We start from the raw sequence: 22369 nt of genomic DNA on the forward strand, positions 1-22369 counted from the left end.
ATATTTATGTAAATGACTTAGAGGACAGAATATTATTCAAGATGTCTAAGTTTGCAAACTATGCCAAATTAGGTACAGTGATGCTAACCAATGTGTGATAATTTAAAGGAATCTGGACTGGTTAGGACAATGAGCAGAGATAGCAGATGGAATTCAACACCCAAGAATTGTAAAGCCATGCAAGGTGCCCAAAACTGGGCACAATATTCTATGTGCAGCCTTAGCATCTTTATATAGGTTTAGCATTACCTCTTTGCTTTTGTACTCAATGCCATTAATTTTGAAAGTTAGAAATTTTTTAAAAAAACCTATGCTCCCACTTTTAAAGATTTGTCTCATAAACTCTTAACTGTCGCTACTCGTTTCACCGTTTACCATTCAGTGTCCTTTACTTATTCTTCCTCCTAAAATGTACCACTTAACATTGAGCTAGAAGGGGAGAAGACAATGGTGGAATTCATATTCTGCCAGTACGCTCAATACTAAACGTTACTGGCATCCTTTAACCATATAAGCCTTCAAGTTACTACTATCCATATTAGCAGCCAAACTGGCAACCGGTTGTAAGACATTCCGCTGTTTGGTATTTGAAGAGGGATTAACTTGTTTATTTAAACAGGTTGGTGCCTCAATTAATATAGAACAGAGGAATGGCATATGAAGCATTGGCCCGCTCATATCTTTCTATGTTCTTAGCACTTTCTAATCTGTAGCCTTCATTACAGCTAATATCCTATCTATTTACCATGAATGGTCCCACCTCATCATTTAACATTATATCAGAAATTTGCATTGTCTCAATTGATTGTGACAGTTATGACGACAGAAAGAGCTAATTAGGCTGGTAACTGTCGCTGAAGTTTTTGCATGTTCTGACAGAATCCCTCTGTCCCATATTTTCAGTCATTCGTTCATTTTACTTTAGATGGTCCAAGACCTCAGTTAAACAGCACACTCAGCCGCTTCAAGCCTGTCAACTTTAAATGAACCGTACACAGTATAAACAGAGGGAGGGAGGGAAGGGCGGGCAAGAAGGAAAAGTTTAAGCAGTAACTTCAGTTTGGCAGGTCAAACTTATTCTACCTGCTTTGCTACTGCTTGCAACACCTGTCCCCCCTGGGTTTTGACCAGTTTAGTGTCAAGCAATTAAGTTAAGTTATTAATTAAAGAAAAAAAAAATTGAATGTTTTTGCAAATCATACCTATTTTGTCAAGCCTATAATTATGCTGTCAGATTTTATTTTCACAACAACCAAGTTTTTACATGTTAATAACTTGCTCTGGCTGATCTAAAAGTTGCCCAATCTATTATTGTTACATTATCTAAACCAAAGTACAGTTCTGATCTGTAAACAGAGACTTATAAATATACAAACAAATGCATAGAAACAATATCATTCTACAAACCTTTGATTTCTAAAATAGATGCTCAATTCAGCAAAAACTTTGCAAAGATCCAAAAGTCCCAGTACCTACACACTATAATTAAAAGCAGTGTTTAAGAGATGACAGAAACTAACAGATTACAGGCTCAGTAAGTCCTGTGACTGAAATGAGTACAACTAAAAGCAGTAGTAAAGCATAGACTTGCCAGAATCTTTGGAAATGCTACTGCGACCCACAAAAGTAGTGTGTGTGAACTGTGTAAATAATTGTGGCTTGTCATTTAGCTTAATTGTGCCTTTATTAGGTCTCTAGCTTGATTCGAGTTTTAGCCAAGTTCAAATTTACCTGGGAATATTGGAGTTTGGAGTTTTTCCTCCCAGTTTTTGATGATAAAAAAAAGTTTCTCCCTAACTACTCTATCAAAACCCCTCGTAATTTTGAAGAGCTCTATTAAATCTCCTCTTAGCCTCTCTGCTCTTAGGAGAACAATCTCAGCCTCTCTAGTCTCTCCACATAACTGAAGTCATGTGAACTTAAATTATAAGCAACTTGTTTTAATACAAATAAATAGTAGGCAAATAACTGTGATATAGTAGAAATATTTGCAGTAAGAATTCTTGTATCTATATGCAATTCTTATATGCAACCCGTCTTTGCATCATCTCCCGGAACATGACTTTGTCTGCTCTCTCAGTAACGTCCTCCCTTCGCCCCGAGAGTATGCGGGCTCTTTGCTTATCCTCAAATATGCGGGAATGAAAGGAAGCAACAAAGAACCCGCCACGATATGAAGTGGTGGTGCCTGTTTGAGGAGCTGCCCCTGCACATTTACATTCCTGTTCCTTAAAAGTGAAAAAAACTTTAAAATGAATGACTATAGAATTACTCCAAGTCCGCAGGTAAATGAACTGCATGGAGTTCAAAGGAGAAAACAGCCAATAAACAGTGAATAAAGGAGTTTTTCCTTGAAGGAAGAAGTAATTGTCAAGGCTGGTGCCAATAACAGGTCAGGATGACCATGCAAGAAACAAAGTCCTTAAAGAGGATGTCCACGGTCATTTTTGCCTCAGTAGATGGCAGCAACTCTATTTGTATGTCAAAGTTCAATGTATACGGAAGAATATTTTGTAGGATATACAAGCATATACTTTAACACTTCAAAGACATTTAGTAGTCATGGACTGCAATACAACCAGCACTCAAAACATTCTGCCGTGCGATGCGTCCCCTTACCACCCCACGGCAAAAATTCAGCTGTGCCCTGCAAGGCTGCCATAGGCGGTGTCAGCGTCAGCCTCGCGGATCGCCAGCCGGGCCGACCGTGCCGTGGTCCCGGCCGCCTTCGTGCTGCACTGCGTCTCAGTGCCGGCTACTGCCATGGCACCACGCCGCCCTGGTGGCCTTGTTGGAGCCATCGGATGCCCTGCAGAGTGTGCAGCGGCCCTCCCCTTTAACTGAAGGGGAGGGGCGTTGAAATGCTGCAGTGCTCCATCGCCTCGGTTACCACCCCACCCAGGAAGTGGAGCACCCGACATTGCGCTCCACTTCCTGGGTGGGGCGGTAAGGCAAATTTTCGCAGCCGTGGCGGGACTTCCTCACCAGGCGCAGGATGTCCCACCTCACCAGCGCTACCGCCCCGAAACGGGGCGCTACCGAATTTCGCACCCTCTATCTTTGTACATTTAATGATTAGAGTCTGATGTTATTGCAGTTGCCAGAACACACATGGTGCTTGGTATTGCATTTTATGCCAGTGTTTATGCCTAACACCAGTGTTAGGTGTAGTGCTCCTAATTCTTTGACTAAAATTGTCCTCCAATTACCATGGGTGAGATCAGTACTTCAACCTGGAGATGGGGAGAAGAGAATAGAATTACTAGACCACTTGTTCCTGCTAGAATAAGGTGGCACATCTATAAACTACACTGATATATGGAGAGGGTACAACACGGACTCACTAGAATGCTGGTATGAGAAAATACAAATACAATACCAAGAAAAACTTGAAAAATAGGATCTTTTTTCATCAGAACAATGCAAATTACAGGACGATATAATAAAAGTGCTTAGAATTATGAAAGGATGGGACAGGGTAGACAGAAGCAGACTGTTTCCAATAGTTGAGGAGTCAAGAACGAGGGGCCATAGATACAAGATTAAATGTAAGAGCTTTAGAACATAGGGGAGGCGCATCTTCTTCACAGAGAGTTGGGAGACTGTGAGATTCACTTCCAGGGTGAGTGGTTGAGGCAGAAACTAGGTCAACATTCAACAGTAGATTGGATAGATGGATGAAGGAAAAAGGGTTAAGGGATATGGGAAAAGGGAGGGTAAATGTGATGACCCTCTGTGAGAAAGTAGGTCTAAACGCCAACACTGACTGGTTGGGCTGAAATGTCCTGTTTCCGTGTTGTAATTTCTATGGACACGGCCAACTTGCGGTCACTTTGAGTACTGGGTTATAAATGAAGGCAACCAGAAACCTATCATTTCCCACTCCCACTTTTTTGAGAAATGGAATTGAAGTTTATTGTATTAACAAATTAACTATTCATGTCAATTATTTCACAATTATATTAATAAGTAAACTAATATATACTGAAGTAACTTTTTGTAATTTTACTTAACATGTAAATGTCACGTTTCATCCAAGTTGGTAACTTGCACTCTGTCAGGATTAACTCCCCTAACCGAGCTAAAATAGTCAGGTTACCAGTGACACAACGTGCAGCTGTCGGCCAACGATGATGAGTCTCTGCCATCAGCAAGAATCTTAATTTGCTTTCTACTTTCTTTGTTGTCTCCATTTACCATGAATAACTTTGTCTTCAGGAAGAAGGAGCGTCTCGTTTGCTTGGGGTCCAAAGTAGAGGACTCAAAGTTTCTATTTGCGGCAAATTTGGTGACATAAAAATTAGGGGAAATCTTGGCATTTTACCCATTTTGAATCTCCCCAAAATTATCAATAGGAAATGTGGAATGGTTTGACATAGGTCATAACCACATCCACTTCTTGGCAGCTTCCATTGTTACTACCTGCATCAACCATACCAATTTTTAGCAATCTCAGATATGGCAACACGGAGAGATTCACGTTATTTAAAACAATCTTTAAATAAGGATCATAGTTTTCTATGGAAGCGTGAGCTATTGTGCAGAATGGTATCCCACATCTATACTTATCTGTGAACTGTATTAACTTTACATACCCGAGGTGTATGGCAAGAAGCAGCTTGGATTGTATTCCAGTTTCTTCATGAAGCGAAGCTGGCCATTTTCCTTAAAGCAGAAGAGGTTTCTCTCACCAAGTACTAATATAGAGGAAGCAGCTTGATTAAATGACACTATGCATATGTCTAATGCTTGTTCACCAATGTTCACCATCCAGTCTCTCTGCAAACACAAGAAGATGCACAATAGGTCAACATGTAAGCGGCAAGAAAACTTGCCAACTCAATACACTTGCTACAGATTGTTACACATACCCTCATGGGTCTTAGCTATGTTTATTTTTTTCATGTTACATGCAGAAGACTATTGCAATAGTCTCTCTTTTGTACATCTACGGAATTAGCCAAACATGCACCAAAGTCATGACAAATGAAACCTTAAAGCAACAAAAGTTAACTTTATACATACCAGAAGACAAATGTTCAACAACCTTAAAAACAAGCTACCCTTAAAATACATTAATTGCTTTTCTGAAATTCTATGCTCAGAATGTGACACAATGAGTACAGGATAAAACTAAGAGCTATATCAATACATCCACTGCAGATTTACAGTCACTACAGATGAGAAGTTTTAGGAGCACAATTGTGTAAGTCAATAGAAAGGCTGGGCACAATAAACCACCAAGACTGATATGTGACATTGGACTGGGACATCTAGAGCTGGGACACATTATCCCTTCGCCTCATCGAAGGCCGATGTCCATCACAAGGCCATTAAGGAAACTCCAAGACTTGGGACAACAGTAGCTGGAAGGTGCAATTTGGTGGTCAGGTTAACATGCGCTCATATCGGCTGAGCTTAATGCCTACCATGATTGGTGTAGGATAATGTGTTATATAAGAAGTTAACAGCTTGGCATAGGCAAAGGGTATCACGGGGTAGTTAGCATGGAGGGCTACAGTAAAAGAGGAAACCACAGACATACATTCCATGTGATTCAGTTTTAGAACATCTATGAGAAATAATGACAAATAACGTGATACAGAAGTTGTAGCAATGTGTGAATATTATGACATAGGCTAACACATAGAATCATAGAATAGTACAGCACAGAAAGAGGCCATTTGGCCCATCGAGTCTGCGCTGGCTATTTCGAAGAGCAATCCAGTTAGTCCCACTCCCCGGCTTCAGACCCATATCCCTGCAAATCTTTCTCCTTCAAGTATTCATCCAATTCCCTTTTGAAGGCTACTATTGAATCTGTATCCACCACCCTATCAGGCAGTGCATTCCAAATCCTGACCATTCGTTGCATAAAAACGTTTTTCCTCACGTCACCTCTGGTTCTTTAGCCAATCACCTTGAATCTGTGCCCTCTGGTTATCGACCAGTCAGCCATTGGAAACATTTTCTCTTTATTTACTCTATCTAAACTTTTCATGATTTTAAACACCTCTATCAAATCTTCTCTTGTCCTTCTCTGCTCTAAGGAGAACAACCCCAGCTTCTCCAGTCTATCCACATAACTGTAATCCCTCATCCCTGGAACCATTCTAGTGAATCACTTCTGTACCCTCCCCAAAGCCTTCACGTCCTTCCTAAAGTGTGGTGTCCAGAATTGGACACAATACTCCAGCTGGGTTTGAACTAGTGTTTTATACAGGTTTAGCATAACTTCCTGGCATTTGTACTCTCTGCCTCTATTTATAAAGACCAGGATGCCACCTGCTTTGTTAGCCTGTCTTTGCCAACATGATTTAGATTAAGGCACTCCATCTCAAGCAAATAAAAACTTACCTGCGTGAATCTCTCAGCAGCTTGGATTGGAAACAGTTAACCAGGGTGATTGTATTACACATATGGAAACCTCTCAAAATAACCCCCAAAAAATTGCTCAGCAAAGCAAACCCACGCCTATAAATAAATGGCAAACAGCACTTAAATATAGGCTTTTATACATCATGGGAAAACATTCCAGAGCTCAGTAACAGAAATCAGCACTGTCTGCAACATCACAGAAAACGCAGATTATAGACACAACACATAAAAGTCAAATTTTGATAAAGTACCAAGTTCTGCAACAATAACACAGCCACCACAATGAAAGGGAGCCTTGCAAACACTGATCAAACTATCGCAACAAAAAACAACCACAGTGCTCAACTTCCACCGAGAAAGAATACAGGCACACAGTACAAATTAATTAATTTACAAAAGACAAATCATTAGAAGAAAATTAATATCTTTGCTAAGATCCAGGGCTTCAGCACAGTACTAGCGGAGTGCTGCATCATTGCAGGTGCCACCTTTACTTGCCGAGGTGGGTGTAAATGATCATCTAGTCTCCTGGCCAACATTCCTCCCTATACAATACCATAAAAATGGATTATCTAGTTACTCTTTTGCTGTTTGTTGGACCTTGCTGTGTGCACATTGCTGCCACATTTGCCTACATACTGCATTTCTGAAGTAATTCATTGATTGTAGTTTGCTTTGGGATGTCCTGAGGACTTAAGGCACTGCTTAAATGCAGTTTCTTCTTTCTTTCTAAGCCTAGGGATTCATTCACATCTCAGACCAAAAATATGTCAAACATTTCTACCCAACCCATTGATCTGAATTGTATAACAGCTGATGAGAGCCACAAGTGCAGCCTGAAACAATCTTTAAATAAGCACAGCTCAACAACACTGAAGACCAGAAAACTAAGAAATGAATTAGAAGATACATTTACACACTTATCTATTTAAGAGTGGGCGGTAGGATAATTGTTCCAGAAAATGTGAAACCAGCCAACAGAATTCTTTGCAGCTTCCTTTGGCCTTCTAAAGAATTAACTGTACCTCCTACTTTAGTAACATCAACAAATTTCAACATCACTCCCTCTAGGCCTAGATCTGTGCCTATATAAAATCAGCAAAAAAGTGTTAAGCACTCTTGCATAGGAACAGGAGGAGACCATTCAGCCCATCGAGCCTGTTCCGCCATTCAATTACATCATGGCTGATCTGTATCTGAACTTCATCTCCCCGCCCTGGTTCTGTAATCCTTAATACCCTTGCCTAATAAAAATCTATCAATCTCAGTTTTTAAATTTTCAATTGACCCCCAGCTTCAACAGCTTTTTAGGGGAGAAAGTTCTGGATTTCTACCACACTTTGTGTGAAGAAGTGCTTCCTGACATCACCCCTGAACGGCCTAGCTCTAATTTTAAGGCCATCCCCCCCCGTTGTTCTGGACTTTCCCACCAGAAGAAATAGTTTCTCGCTATCTACCTTAAATCTTACATTAACTTAACCATTTGGATGTCTATCCTTAAGGATTAGCCTAATTTCAGCACCACTTTCACGTCATCAATGTTTCCCTTATGTCCCAGCAACCAAATCTCAACACAGTACTCAAGGTGGGGACTGACCAGGGATCTATACAGTTTTAGCACAACATATCCTGATTTGTATTTACCTAACCCAGCAATATAATTAAGCATTCTATTCCCTTTGTTGCTGCTCTACAGCAACTTGACATGAAGTGCGAAGCTTACTATCGCCCACAGATCCCTTCCCCCGATACCGGCAGCTACTCCTACACCACCCACAGTGTACTAATGAAGTCCATTACTCCTTCCAGTATTTTCCACGTGGTTGTATTGAATCTGATCCGCCTCGGATTTATCAAAGTCCTTTTGTAGGTCCCCAACTGTTTCTTCCAAATGCCCTCCCAGTTTAGTATCGTCTGTAAATTTGACCAGTTTGCATTAGGTTTCTGAATCCAAGTTGATGTGGCTTTCTACGGTCCACTTATCATTTCCTCTAAAGGTAAGGAAGTTTACTCAAACAAGATCTCCTCCTTCTAAAACCATTTTGGCCAGTATTTATTAAATCATTCTCAAATAAGAAATCCTCAACTTTGCTCCTGATAACCAATTCCATTATTTTTCCAGATACTCATGTTGGGCACCTGCAGGCCCAGAAGTCAAAGTTAATTTGTCCCCTTTTATTTGAATGTAGGTATTAAATTAGCTTGTTTCCAACATTCAGTGACTCCTTCATAATAATGGTCAGCACTTCATAAATCTTATCCTTAGTCTTTCTCACCGCCCGAGATAAATATCATGCATCCTTGGAGATTTACTTGTTTTAAGCTGTTTGAGCCTGCTTAAATCAGTCACCTTGTTTATGTCAAAGTCCATGGGGGAAAAATTCGGTTGATGTGTGCCTCCCGTTAGTGCCCTAAGAGGGCGCTAACGGGGCACAAAGCAACTAGAGCCTGGGCGCTGCGCCGCCAACGCCTCCCACGAAATTCAGCGGGAGGGTAGCAGCAGCGGTAACCGTTAGCGCCCCGCTCCGCCGGCTATGACATCATCACCGTGTGCAGCGTCCCGCTCACGCCCCGGCTGCGATCTTCGGTAGCGCCCCGTGACTTACCGCTGGACGCTATGTCCGACGGGCCTCCCTGCTAATTAAAGGAAGGTGCCGGGCAGCCATTTATGTTGCTGGCCGCCAGCCAGCACCTGCTCGTTTTGCCGTCCCCAGCCCGCGGAGTGCCGGCTGCGCGCCATGAGCCCGGCACTTCGAGTGCCAGGTTCTTTTGCCGGCACTTCAATCCCTGGTGGCCCAGCTGGGCCCCAGGTTGCGCTTCGCTAGGCTCCTCCCCTTTAATAAGGGGAGGAAGGCCTGCAGTACCACGGCGCAATGTGCCGCAGTGCCACGTAGCGCCGCGATATTCACTCGCAGCGCCCCAAGAGGGAGGCAGGACGCTTCCAGTAGTGCCCCACATCCCTCTTGGGGCGCTACCGGTGAATTTCGGGCGTGGGGGCACTAACTTTTTTGGGGCGCTGCAAAGTTAGCGCCCCAAAGGGGGTGCGGCCCAATTTTTCCCCCTATAAATCTACATGGATTATTTCCATTAATACTGGGCATGTTACTGTTGTTGTATTCATTGACTAGATTAACTACTCCGCACTCAACAACTACTCAACAATAACTTGCTCATCCTCAGTTTCAACCTTATTGGCATCCTTGAAGGTTCTGATCTCTTCCCTGCCTATCCTCTTGCTGTTATAAGAACTTGCATTTATATAGTGTCTTTCACAACCTCAGGACGTCCCAAAGTGCTTCACAGCCAATGATGGGCTTTTTGAAGATTAGTCACTGTTGTAATGCAGGGAAACGTGGCAGTCAATTTGTGCACAGCAAGCTCCCAAAAATAGCAATGTGATAATGATCAGATAATCTGTTTTTAGTGATGTTGGTTGAGGGATAAATATAAACACCGGGGAGAACTGCCTAGTCTTATGGGATCTTTTACAGCCATCTGAGAGGGCAAACAGGGCCTCAGATTAACATCTCATCTGAAGACAGCACCTCAGACAGTGCAGGAACCAGACGAGTTTTAGATTTTTTATCTGTTGTATTGAGCATCTACAGTATCTCAATTTCCATTTCCCTCTTTGCCCATCCAAAAACCCTTTTGACATACTTTGACATTTCCTGTAATCTCCCCGTTGGACACCCTGCTCCCCCCTCCCCTAATTTCTGCAGGATTTGTGAAGCTCATTTTTCTTCATTTCCCCTCCGATTGTCTGTTTGATCCATTCAGGTTTGTTTTGTTTTTTTACTCTATTTTCCCTACACCTTCCTCGGCATGCCTCTGAAGGCATTCCATTTGTCCTCTACCAAGATGTTAAAAAATAATAATCTCTCCCAATTATTTTTAGTCCTTCCCTTGTACCTTCATGCTGGTCTCTTTAAAATTGTAAACCTTGATGTGGGTCGTCGGTAGCATCAAATCCAAAAATCACTTTGAATTTAATCACATTGCAGTTGCCATCACCCAAAGGTGCCAAATCCTGTTTAGTGGACAACTACACAGCACAACTGGCAGACTGTGTTTTTCCAAAAAGCAATAAGGCTAAAAGCACAGGCCTCACCGTTAGTCTCTTCCCAGATCCTAATTTCTGCTGCTCAGAATCTTCTCTGGTTTCTGCATCTGTGGCAACAGCTAGCACCTGGTACCTGATGAGGGAGAAAAAAAAAACATTTCTTAAAATCAGTAGAACGGACATGCCCACAGCAACATTTTTTTCTGATTATGCCTCCGACGTGCTTTGCAACATTTTTCAATGTTAAAGGCGCAATTTAAATGCAAGTTGTTGATGTTATTTGGGGCCCACAGACCCGAAGCTATTTTCAATAACAGCATATGCACCATGTAGTCATGTTTAAAGGAAAGTACAATCTAAAGCCAGAGTCTTTTGCAGCACAGTAAGCGGACATTTGGCAGATCACGTCTGTGCCAGCTCTTTGCTAGAGCAATCAAAATGAATCCCACTACCCTGCGCCCTCCCCAAAGCCATGCAGCTTCCTCTGCTTTAAATATTTATCCCATTTTCCCCTGAAGGATGCAATGGTTTGTACCTCAGCCACTCTGTGGCAAAGCATTCTGTGCTCAAACATCCACCCACAAAGACATTTCTAACTTCACTCCTCACTCTCTTAGTAACAATTTTAAATTGATGACCCCCTCACCACTAACTCCTCAACCAGAGGAAATACAGGAAACTCTCTCTTAACCGGCACCTAAATATCCGGAAATCTCTTAACCGGCAAAATTCAGGAGTAGTATATTAGTGGCCGTGTAACCGGGGTTCCTGGATCTGTGGCCATGTAACCGGGGATCCTGCACCTGTGGCCGTGCAACAGGGACTCCTGGATCTGTGGCCGTGTAACCGGGACTCCTGCACAAGTGCCATGTAACCGGGGCTCCTGGATCTGTGGCCGTGTAACCGGGGTTCCTGCACCTGTGGCCATGCAACAGGGACTCCTGGATCTGTGGCCGTGTAACCAGGACTCCTGCACAAGTGCCGTGTAACCGGGGCTCCTGCACCTGTGGCCGTGCAACAGGGACTCCTGGATCTGTGGCCGTGTAACCGGGACACCTGCACAAGTGCCATGTAACCGGGGCTCCTGGATCTGTGGCCGTGTAACCGGGGTTCCTGCACCTGTGGCCATGCAACCGGGGTTCCTGCACCTGTGGCTATGCAACAGGGACTCCTGGATCTGTGGCCGTGTAACCGGGGCTCCTGCACCTGTGGCCGTGTATGGGGCTCTCGTACCTTGGTAAGTATACCTCTCTGTAATCCGGACTTTTTGATTAACCGGCACCACGCCGGTCCTGTCAGTGTCGGATAAAAAAGTTTCCTGTAGTCTTTCCCTACTCACACCATGAAATCCCTTCATAACTTTATAAACCTCTTAAATCTTCTTTGATAAGGTTCCACATAGAGATTATTAGCAAAACGGAGAGCTCACAGAATAGATGAGATATATATATCTCTACAGCCCTTTAAGATATGCTCCCATGTTAAAGGCACTATAGAAATGCAAAAGTTATTGTTTTTAATAACAGGTGTTCTACTTTCTTTATAGTTGGCTACATTTTCTTTTAACATGGAGTATAAGTCCTAAGGTTATAGTATGTTGGCCCTTAGAAATAATGTGGCTATAGTGTCAGAAAATTCACAAATCTTTTTATCGTCATAAAATTTGTAAGTGACCTGGAGAAGGAACTACTCCCCAATGGCATGACCAGGGGAGAGTTTGGGCAGTATATGCATTAAGAGTAATTCATAGAATAATTAAATATTCATGTAGTAATTTATGTCTGCTGTCAAAAAAAATAACCAAATCAATTCACACTCAAAACGCACAAGCTTCCCAAGTGCATTAGCAGCTACACCAGCCCAAACCACAACAGCTACACACACGGGGAAAGTTGGTTTCTTCATTGTTATTTCCTAAACATAATGTACATATTAATTATTAACTGTGCATTAAAGTAGAAAGAAAATCCATTTGGGGTTAATTGATCTTTTTCTCCTCAATGTATTATATACACGAAAGACAAGAAATATATTGGACTCACTTATAGTTTTCAACTTGCCGACTTGAGGACACTGTAATGAAGGAATCAGTCCTCGAGCTGTATTTCAGTGGGCCTGGCAAAAGGCAACCGGGCAAGAAACGCCCAAAAGCAAAGCTTTCCTGCTCAAAGAACAGCAGCATCCCATCCATAGACTGAATGCAAATCAAGTCTCGACCTAAGTTTAAAAAAAATACATTGGAATGATATCCCATAACACAATAGCCAGAGTATTACATTATTACCATCACATTGAATCTTTCTTCATAACTTTAACCTCTCGCTCCCTCAGGACAAAGGGTTAGAAGGCAGACAAGCAGAATGTAAATCATAGACAGTTTCAGAAGTGTAAAGGCCAAGAGAGAATTAAGGAAAAGGAGTGAGGGCGAGCTGGGGGGGGGGGGGGGGGGGGGAGGGAGAGAGATATGGAAAAACAGATGTAAAGAAAACTGAAGGAAATAACTGGTTGTAAAAAATAATTAGGGTTTGTCACTAAATTGTCAGAGTTAGAAATGGAAATTCAGGTTTTTCCCCATTGTGTAAGTTAGAAGCATGGGGAGCCCAGCCATAACACAACAAAACAGCTAAATAGATGATGATCACACTCTCTCAGAGGTCCAACTCCACCTTCACCTTTGTTACCTTTTAATCAACATCACTCCATGACCCGGCGATAGAGTTCCTCTTGTCCTCACCTTTCACCCCACCAGCAAGGCACAAGTCAGGAGTGTGATGGCATACTCAAGAGTGGCGGAAACAGCAATGCTTTATATGGAGACACATTGGGAGAGGAGGGGGGGGGGGCCAGAAAACATTGGGATAAGTCACTAGGGTTACGAGGATTGGTAATCCCAAGCATGAAGGGCATTGGAGTTTGTTGCTCCTTCAAACGACACCAGGTAGACACTAATCTTAGTTTCCTAGGGAGAAATGCTTCTGGAGGCCCAAGTTTGGCTTCTCAATTTCAGTGCTCACAATTGCAACCTATCCAAGTCTTCAGTAAAAGCTGATGGTACTGTAGTTATTTTTTTTTAATTGAACAAGTACTTTGAGTATTTTTGCAGATAAGGAAAACTAGCAGATGGTGCTTTGTAATATCACTTTAGTGGTGTAATATCGTATCCGTGAAAATGTGACTCTTATTTCCACTATTATTCCCAGACATAACATTACAAGGCTGCTTTCAACTGTTAAGAACATGAAAATAATGCAAGTCATTTATCAAATTACACAACCCACTTTAGGTCTCTACTAGACCTAGAAGCATAAGTCACCGCATTAATTTTTTTAAATTATTCATTCACAGGATATGGGCATCACTGGCAAGGCTAGCATTTATTGCCCATCGCTAATTGCCCTCGAGAAGGTGGTGGTGAGCCGCCTTCTTGAACCGCTGCAGTCCGTGAAGGTACTCCCACAGTGCTGTTAGGGAGGGAGTGCCAGGATTTTGACCCAGCGACTATGAAGGATATATTTCCAAGTCAGGATGGTGTGTGACTGGCAGGGGAACTTGGAGGTGGTGGTGTTCCCATGCACCTGATGGACTTGTCCTTCTAGGTGGTAGAGGTCGTGGGTTTGGAATGTGCTGTCGAAGAAGCCTTGGCGAGTTGCTGCAGTGCATCTTGTAGACGGTACACACTGAAATCACGGTGCGCCGTTGGTGGAGGGAGTGAATGGTTAAGGTGGTGGATGGAGTGCCAATCAAGCGGGCTGCTTTATCCTGGATGGTGTCGAGCTTTTTGAGTGTTATTGGAGCTGCACTCATCCAGGCAAGTGGACAGTATTCCATCACACTCCTGACTTGTGCCTTGCAGATGGTGGAAAGAATTTGGGGAGTCAGGAGGTGAGACACTCGCTGCAGAATACCCAGCCTCTGACCTGCTCTTGTAGCCACAGTATTTACGTGGCTGGTCCAGTTAAGTTTCTCGTCAATGGTGACCCCCAGGATGTTGATGGGGGGGGAGGGGGGGGGATTAAACGATGGTAATGCCATTGAATGCCATGGGGTGATGGTTAGTCGCTCGCTTGTTGGAGATGGTCATTGCCTGGCACTTGTGTGGCATGAACGTTACTTGCCACTTATCAACCCAAGCCTGAACGTCGTTCAGGTTTTGCTGCATGCAGGCACGGACTGCTTCATTATCTGAGGAGTTGCGAATGGAACTGAACACTGTGCAATCATACATCCCCACTTCTGACCCTATTATGGAGGGAAGATCATTGATGAAGCAGCTGAAGATGGTTGGGCTTAGGACACTGCCATGAGGAACTCCTGCAGCGATGTCCTGGGGCTGAGATGATTGGCCTCCAGCAACTACAACCACCATCTTTTGTGCTACGTATGACTCCAACCACTAGACAGTTTTCCCCTGATCCCCAGTGACTTCAATTTTACTAGGGCTCCTTGATGCCACACTCGGTCAAATGCTGCCTTGATGTCAAGGGCAGTCACTCTCACCTCACCTCTGGAATTCAGCTCTTTTGTCCATGTTTGGATCAAGGCTGTAATGAGGTCTGGAGGCGTGTAGTCCTGGCAGAACCCAAACTGAACATCGGTGAGCAGGTTATTAGTGAGTAAGTGCTGCTTGATAGCACTGTCAACAACACCTTCCATCACTTTGCAGATGATTGAGAGTAGACTGATAGGGCGGTAATTGGCCGGATGGGATTTGTCCTGCTTTTTGTGGACAGGACATACCTGGGCAGTTTTCCACATTGTCGGGTAGATGCCAGTGTTGTAGCTGTACTGGAACAACTTAGCTAGAGGCGCGGCTAGTTCTGGAGCACAAGTCTTCAGCGCGATAGCTGGGATGTTGTCGGAGCCCATAGCCTTTGCTAGATCCAGTGCGCTCAGCCGTTTCTTGATTTCATGTGGAGTGAATCGAATTGGCTGAAGACTGGCTTCTGTGATGGTAGGGTCCTTCAGAGGAGGCCGAGATGGATCATCCACTCAGCACTTTGGCTGAAGATGGTTACGAATCCTTCAGCCTTGTCTTTTGCACTCACGTGCTGGGCTCCGCCATCATTGTGGATGGGGATATTCATGGAGCCTCCTCCTCCCGTTAGTTGGCTAATTGTCCATCACCATTTATGACTGGATGTGGCTTTGCTCTGATCTGTTGGTTGTGGGATCACTTAGCTCTGTCTATAGAATGCTGTTTCCGCTGTTTAGCATGCATGTAGTCCTGTGTTGTAGCTTCACCAGCTTGGCACTTGATTTTTTGGTACGCCTGGTGCTCCTCCTGGCATGCTTTTCTACACTCCTCATTGAACATGGGTTGGTCTCCTGGCTTGATGGTAATGGTAGAGTGAGGGATATGCCAGGCCACGAGGTTACAGATTGCGGTGGAATAAAATTCTGCTGCTGATAGCCCACAGTGCCTCATGCATGAACAAGTTTGAGTTGCTAGATCTGTTCTGAATCTATCCCATTTAGCACGGTGGTAGTGCCACACAACACGATGGAGTGTGTCCTCAGTGTGAAGACGGGACTTCATCTCCACAAGGACTGTGCGGTGGTCAGTCCTACCAATACTGTCATGGACAGATGCATCTGTGACAGGTAGATTGGTGAGAACGAGGTCAAGTAGGTTTTTTCCCTCATGTTGGTTCTCTCACCACCTGATGCAGGCCCAGTCTGGCAGTTATGTCCTTCAGGACTCAGCCAGCTCAGTCAGTAGTGGTGCTACATTGAAGTCCCCCAACCAGTGTACGTTCTGTGCCCTTGCTACCCTCAGTGCTTCTTCCAAGTGGTGTTCAACATGGAGGAGTACTGATTCATCAGCTGAGGGAGGGCAGTAGGTGGTAATCAGCAGGTTTCCTTGCCCATGTTTGACCTGATGCCATGAGACTTCATGGGGTCAGAAGTCAATGTTGAGGACTCCCTCCCGGCTGTATACCACTGTGCCCTCTCCTTTGGTGGGTCTGTCCTGCCGGTGGGACAGGCCATACCCAGGGAGGGTGATGGAGGAGTCTGGGACATGCGCTGAAAGGTATGATTCTGAGAGTATGACTGTGTCAGGCTGTTGCTCGACTGTGGGACAGCTCTCCCAATTTTGGCACAAGTCCGCAGATGTTAGTGACGAGGACTGGTTGTGCCTTTGTTGTGTGCGGTGCCTAGGTCGATGCTGGGGAGTCCGTCCAGTTTTATTCTTAGTATATTTCTTTGTAGCGGTTTGGTACAACTGAGTGGCTTGCTCGGTCAGTTCAGAGAGCTGTTAAGAGTCAACTACATTGCTGTGGGTCTGGTGTCACATATAGACCAGACAAGCAGATTTCCTTCCCTAAAGGACATTAGTGAACCAGATGATATTACAGTACGACAATCCTGTAGTTTTCATGGTTAATCGTTTTTTATTCCAGATTTATTTAATCTTTTGGCTGAAGATGGTTGCAAATGCTTCAGCCTTGTCTTTTGCACTTACGTGCTGGGCTCCGCCCCATTGAGGATGGGAATGTTCATGGAGCCTGAATTTAAATTCCCCACATCAATTTAAATTCTCACATCTCCGGATCATTAGTCCAGGCCTCTGGATTACTAGTCCAGTAACATAACCACGACATACTATTCAGTACTGTATTACACAATACAATATTTTGTTTATTGACCAATACAGTATTCATATAGATAGGCATTTAAAAAAATCCTTTAGGCTGCAGTTATATTGCAACTACAAAGACTACTGTCTGCAGAATGCAATATGGCAGAAGACCAGTCCTACAACTGACTGTTGATCACTGCACAAGACCTCCACCAACCCCCCCATCTCCCAGTGTTGGAAGAGCGCAGACAGGAGTGCCTGCCTTCTCCTAACATGTCAAAGTTAATGTCATCAATATTCAGAATCAATAAATACTTATAGAATCCATTTACATGATTAGATGTCCCCAACAGATTCAGGAGGCCTAACTGGTTGCGGTTTTTAAATTCCTCACCATTTGCAATGTTAAGGCCATCTTCACATTGTACCTTCACCACAAGGACTGCAGGGGTTCAAGACGGCGGCTCACCACCACCTTCTCAAGGACAACTAGGGATGGCAATAAATGCTAGCGACATCCATATCCCAAGAATGAATTAAAAAATAATCTTCCTTTGTTGCGTGCATGCATGTCTGTCTGTAGTATCACAATATCTGCATGTGTTTTTTGCATGCAGAGAAAGGTGGAGAGAAGAGGGAAGTTACTGATGCAAAATATTTGGAAAGGTTGAGTTTTGAGCATTGGTCTCACAGCTGCGTAATAGAAGAGTATGGTGGAGCTCGAATATCAGCTGAGGCTCAGTGGTAGCACTCTTGCCTCCAAGTCATTAGGACGTGGGTTCAAGACTCACTGTAGGATTTGAGCATGTAATCGGTTCTTCTACCTAACTGAGGATGAACAGACAGATTACAAATGAAATAGGTATACATCCATAGTTTCTGACCAGAGACCTTGACCAAACAAACTTGTCCTGTTTACATAAGTCGTGTGGATGGATTATTACTTTGCATAGAAGATAAAGAAAGCTCGACAGTAACTTCATCACCACTTCAGTAAGATGAGAGGGCCACTTCCATGGAGTTAACAAAAGTGCTTTTAACTTAGAGCTAAACTGCTCAACTTCCCAGAACTTCCTCACAACCAATCTGAAGCAAATCCAATTGTTCAGAACTAGGAAAGGCATTTTCAAGCCAACTCCTAAAACAGAGAAAGAACCCTGTATCAAAACCAGAAAATAATGAATTTACATTTGTGAAAGGTTTGTCTTATGAGGAGAGATTGAGCCTGTACTCTCTGGAGTTCAGGAGAATAAGAGGTGATCTTATTGAAACAAACAATTCTGAGGGTGATTGACAGGGTAGATGCCGAGAGGTTAATTCCCCAGCTCGAGAGTCTAGAACTAGGGGGCATAGACTCAGGATAAGAGATCGGCCATTTCAGACTGAGATGAGGAGGAATTTCTTCAGTCAGAGGGTTGTGAATCTTTGGAATTCTCTACCTGAAAGGGCTGTGGATGCCGAGTCACTGAATATATTCAAGGCTGAGATAGATAGATTTTTGGACTCATGGGGAATCAAGGGATATGGGGATGGGGCGGGAAAGTGGAATTGAGGTCGAAGATAGCCATGATCTTACTGAATGGTGGAGCAGGCTCGAAGGGCCGTATGGCCTACTCCGGCCCCTAATTCTTATGTTCTTATTTATGTAGCACTTTTCACATCTTCAGGATCCCAAATCATTTCACAGCCAATTACTTTGTTTTATAATGCAAGCTAACTCTGCAGCTAACTTGCACGCAGCATGGAAAAGTGACCAGATAATCTGTTTTAGTTGTCTTGGTTAAGGGATAAACATTGGCCAAGACAACGGGACAACTCCCCTGCTCCCTACCCGAGCAGTTTATAGAATCACAGATTCATACAGCACAAGAGGCCATTCGGCCCATCATGCCTGTGCTGGCTCTTTGAAAGAGCTACCCAATTATTCAAACTCACCTGCTCTTCCCCAATAGCTCTGCAATTTTTTCCTTTTCAAGCACATATACAACTCCCTTTTGAAAGTAACTATTGAATCTGCTTCCACCCCCCCTTTCAGGCAGTGCATTCCAGTGCATCACTCCCACAGTACTGTACTGAAGCGTCAGCCTAGATTAAGTGTACAAGTGGAGTGGAGCTTGAACACACAGCCTTCTGATGCAGAGGTGAGAGAGTGCAACAACTGAGCCATGGTTGACATTGTGTGCAAAGCGTGTTCTTCCAATGATAAGCAAAATAACATTCTTCTAGTGTGTCTGATGTGGTTTGCCTCTGGAGAATTATTTTTACTTTATTAATACATTACTTTGGTATACTATAGAAACACAGTGAGCCCCGTATGACAAAAATGAAGCGTTTGTGTCTAAGTTTGCTCGTTTAACTCTGTCGTGATACTCGAGTTAAAAACCAGCGTTAAATGATGTCTCAGCTTACCTAGCTAGGCTGTTGTGACATTTAGTCAGTTTGGTCACTGGGCAGTTTGTTTGAGGGAGAAACCTAGTCATTCAATTCAGATATAAACATGCTTTGTGATTTGTTCAGAAATGTGTCTGATTTGTAACCTACTTTTTTAAATCTAAAAGAATTAATTAAATTCATAAAGTTCTGGTTACTGTTTCAGAGGCATACTTACTGACCTACACACCTAATATCAATGTGTTTGATCTGGAGCCATCAAAGAGAGGTTATTAGATTAGAACTTCTGAAGGGAATAAAATGCTCCACAATCTCCACAATAGAAAAGAAAAAGATTTTAAAAAGTACAACTATGTTAAAAAAAAGGTATTAATAGTCATAACTATAGCATTAGAGTTGTGAACTATTTATTATTTTCTGCAATGAGAACCTAACATATTGGCCCGGAAATTGCGGTCAATGGTGAAGCGACAGCGCTCGCCACTGATCTCGAAAAAGCTGCCCACAAAGATCTAGCGAACTCTGTAGCATGAATTTCAGCTCTCCCGACATTAGTTTGAATCTGGCACCAAATCAAGCGAATGTCCAGCATCCAGCAACAGTGATGTCATCAAGCAGGCTAAGCAGCCAATCACACTGAAGAATTCTCACAGGCAGCAAACCAGGAAGTAAATTGCACAGCTTATAATTTACTTTTTATAAATTTGAGAGAGAAATAAAGATTGGGGCTCACACATAGGATTAAGGTAGAAGCTGAAGTATCATAAACAAACTTTAAAAAAAATTATAAAAAGACATGTGATTCTCATCATATTAATGGAAAAATGTAACATTCCACAAACATAAAATCAGTTTTCCAGGGCCAGAACTGTTGTTGAGCAGTCACTATGCCGTTAAAAACCCAGTTACACCTCTTTCATCAAGGCTTAACTTTTTCAGGGGGAGGGGGAGTTTAACAGCGATATTCCAGCGTAATAGGGGAAGTTTTCATCAGGAACTGTGATTTGAATTGATTGCCGGTTCTGAAGATTTCCACTGTACATTCTGTGGAGGAGCAGGGCATGACTGACAGCAACTTCTGGATTTCCATGTTTATCTGCACATGTGCTGACTCCAGAAGTTGCTGTCACTTTCAGAGGAGCAATGACAGTGAACATTGACAATGTTGCTGTCATTACCACCACAAAATCCGGGCCAATGTAACTTTATTGTAAAAGCATGTTATTTTTCTGTTATTACTAACTTGTTCTATACTGTTTAATAAACTTGCTTGGCAGTAAAAGCCAAAAACAGTAATCTATAAAGTGCTCTCTGTTCATTATTCTGGGTGTACCATGATATTTTAGCTAAATATCAGTGGAAGTTAAAATACTCGAGCAATTAGCAAATGAGGACTCACCGACAAGAGTAGCCTGAAATCCTATAGCCAAAAGAAATCTAGATTAAAAAAAGGTAAAAATACCCCAAAACATAATTAATTGAAGAAACATTCTATTTGTAGTCCAGTGGATTTTGCTCTCAGGTTTCGTAGACTGGTACCTGAAAACCTCAGTTTATTACTGATGTCTAATTTACTACAATTTTACAAAAACAATTATTTTTAAACTTGTGTCATTGTTGATACATTTTGCACCATTGAAGTGAAGTTAGCCCACATAACACATTATAAATACAGCCTTATTGCAACCAGTTTATAAACTGGTTTAATCCTAGGCTGTACAATAACAGACAGTTTAATGCAAGTGTAGTGAAATCTTTTATAAAAATAAAAAATAAAAATTATTTTGACAGGGTGGAAATGCAAATCTAATTATAAACCAAATATACACCTGCTATAATTATTTAAATCTTGCAGTATGGTATTCATAACGTGAAAATGTAAGTTAATGTGACATTTCCTGGATTTTGATTCTAATATACACAACGTCAAGTCAATTCCACATGGTAATGTACACTTGACCTGCTATATAGTCTTTTCAAGCATCTGGCCAGATGCTTTCTTTTAGTTAGTCTAAATAAGAACAGCAGATGTTATATTTTCACAAGCCCTTGAAATTGCTCAACTGCTATAAATTCTGAAATGTGAAGATAGCAAAGTAACTTCACCCAGTAATAAAAGTAATTACTGTGAGCAACAGTTTCCTCGAGAGCGACAGTTCAATGCCAAGCCTAGAGTGACCACATTCCAAACCGAGGCAGTATGCCGAGGCAGAGACAGATACAGACAGGGAGCGAGACACGCACACACAAAGAGACAAGGAAAGAAGTCAGATTTGCATTTATATTGCCCCTTTCATGACCTCAGGAAGTCCCAAAGTGCTTTACAGACAATTAAGTACTCATGAAGTGCAGTCACCGTTGTAATGTAGGAAATTAGTCCAAAAGAAACACTACAATAGTGAAGTAATTATTGTTGGTTTTCAAGGAAACATAGGAATTTGAGTAATAGTGTGCTTAATAACAAAATGCTGAATGGAGGAGGTTGGATGCCTAGTATTGCCGAGTATGAATTACAGTAAAATGGCGACTTCCAAGTGGAAACTTTGTTAGGCACAATTTTGGATGTGCCTTTTGCTGATGGCGAACTGATTAGGTTCAGAATGTCGTAGTGACTTCAAGAACTAGGGTGCACAGACTCAGAAGGGGTACTAACACAAGTAGTTCTTGGTGGTACAACACTCTGCTTTATTAAAGACTATGACATTGATAGTTAAGGACAACATTGACCAGTTAGGTCATCCAGTGACTAAAGAACTCATCATCTGGTTTTCATTGGAAATGATCAAAACTTGGAGTGTAACTGGTGAAAATCAAGAAACTGTAAGCAGCCCTCTGCTTAGTCTGGGTCAGTGGTTTACCGAGGAAGTTTCTGATGTGATGTTGTCAATGTTCCAACCAGGGATCCAACCTGCTTTCTATGTGACACTGCCAAACCTGTATAAAAGGACATGTGCATT

General features: G+C 42.7%; 1 protein-coding gene across 9 annotated transcripts in view; it reads right to left on the minus strand.

Moving 5' to 3' along the window:
• The window catches only part of bbs9 (Bardet-Biedl syndrome 9), a 479777-nt gene that overhangs the window by 412888 nt on the left and 44520 nt on the right, over positions 1–22369 (minus strand). For all 9 annotated transcript variants that reach the window (XR_015079111.1, XR_015079110.1, XM_085993738.1 and 6 more), the window contains exons 7-9: positions 12484–12658; positions 10490–10574; positions 4596–4779 (exon numbers count right to left, since the gene is read on the minus strand). Coding sequence is in view for 7 of the 9 variants with exons in the window: in XM_085993738.1 (XP_085849864.1) it covers positions 4596–4779; positions 10490–10574; positions 12484–12658 (444 nt within the window). In the remaining 2 variants the exon portion in view is untranslated. The remainder of the gene's footprint in view (positions 1–4595; positions 4780–10489; positions 10575–12483; positions 12659–22369) is intronic.

This window comes from Somniosus microcephalus, chromosome 7, assembly GCF_052327205.1.
Source record: "Somniosus microcephalus isolate GS21.2 chromosome 7, FLI_Smic_1.0, whole genome shotgun sequence".
NCBI classification, from domain to species: domain Eukaryota; kingdom Metazoa; phylum Chordata; class Chondrichthyes; order Squaliformes; family Somniosidae; genus Somniosus; species Somniosus microcephalus.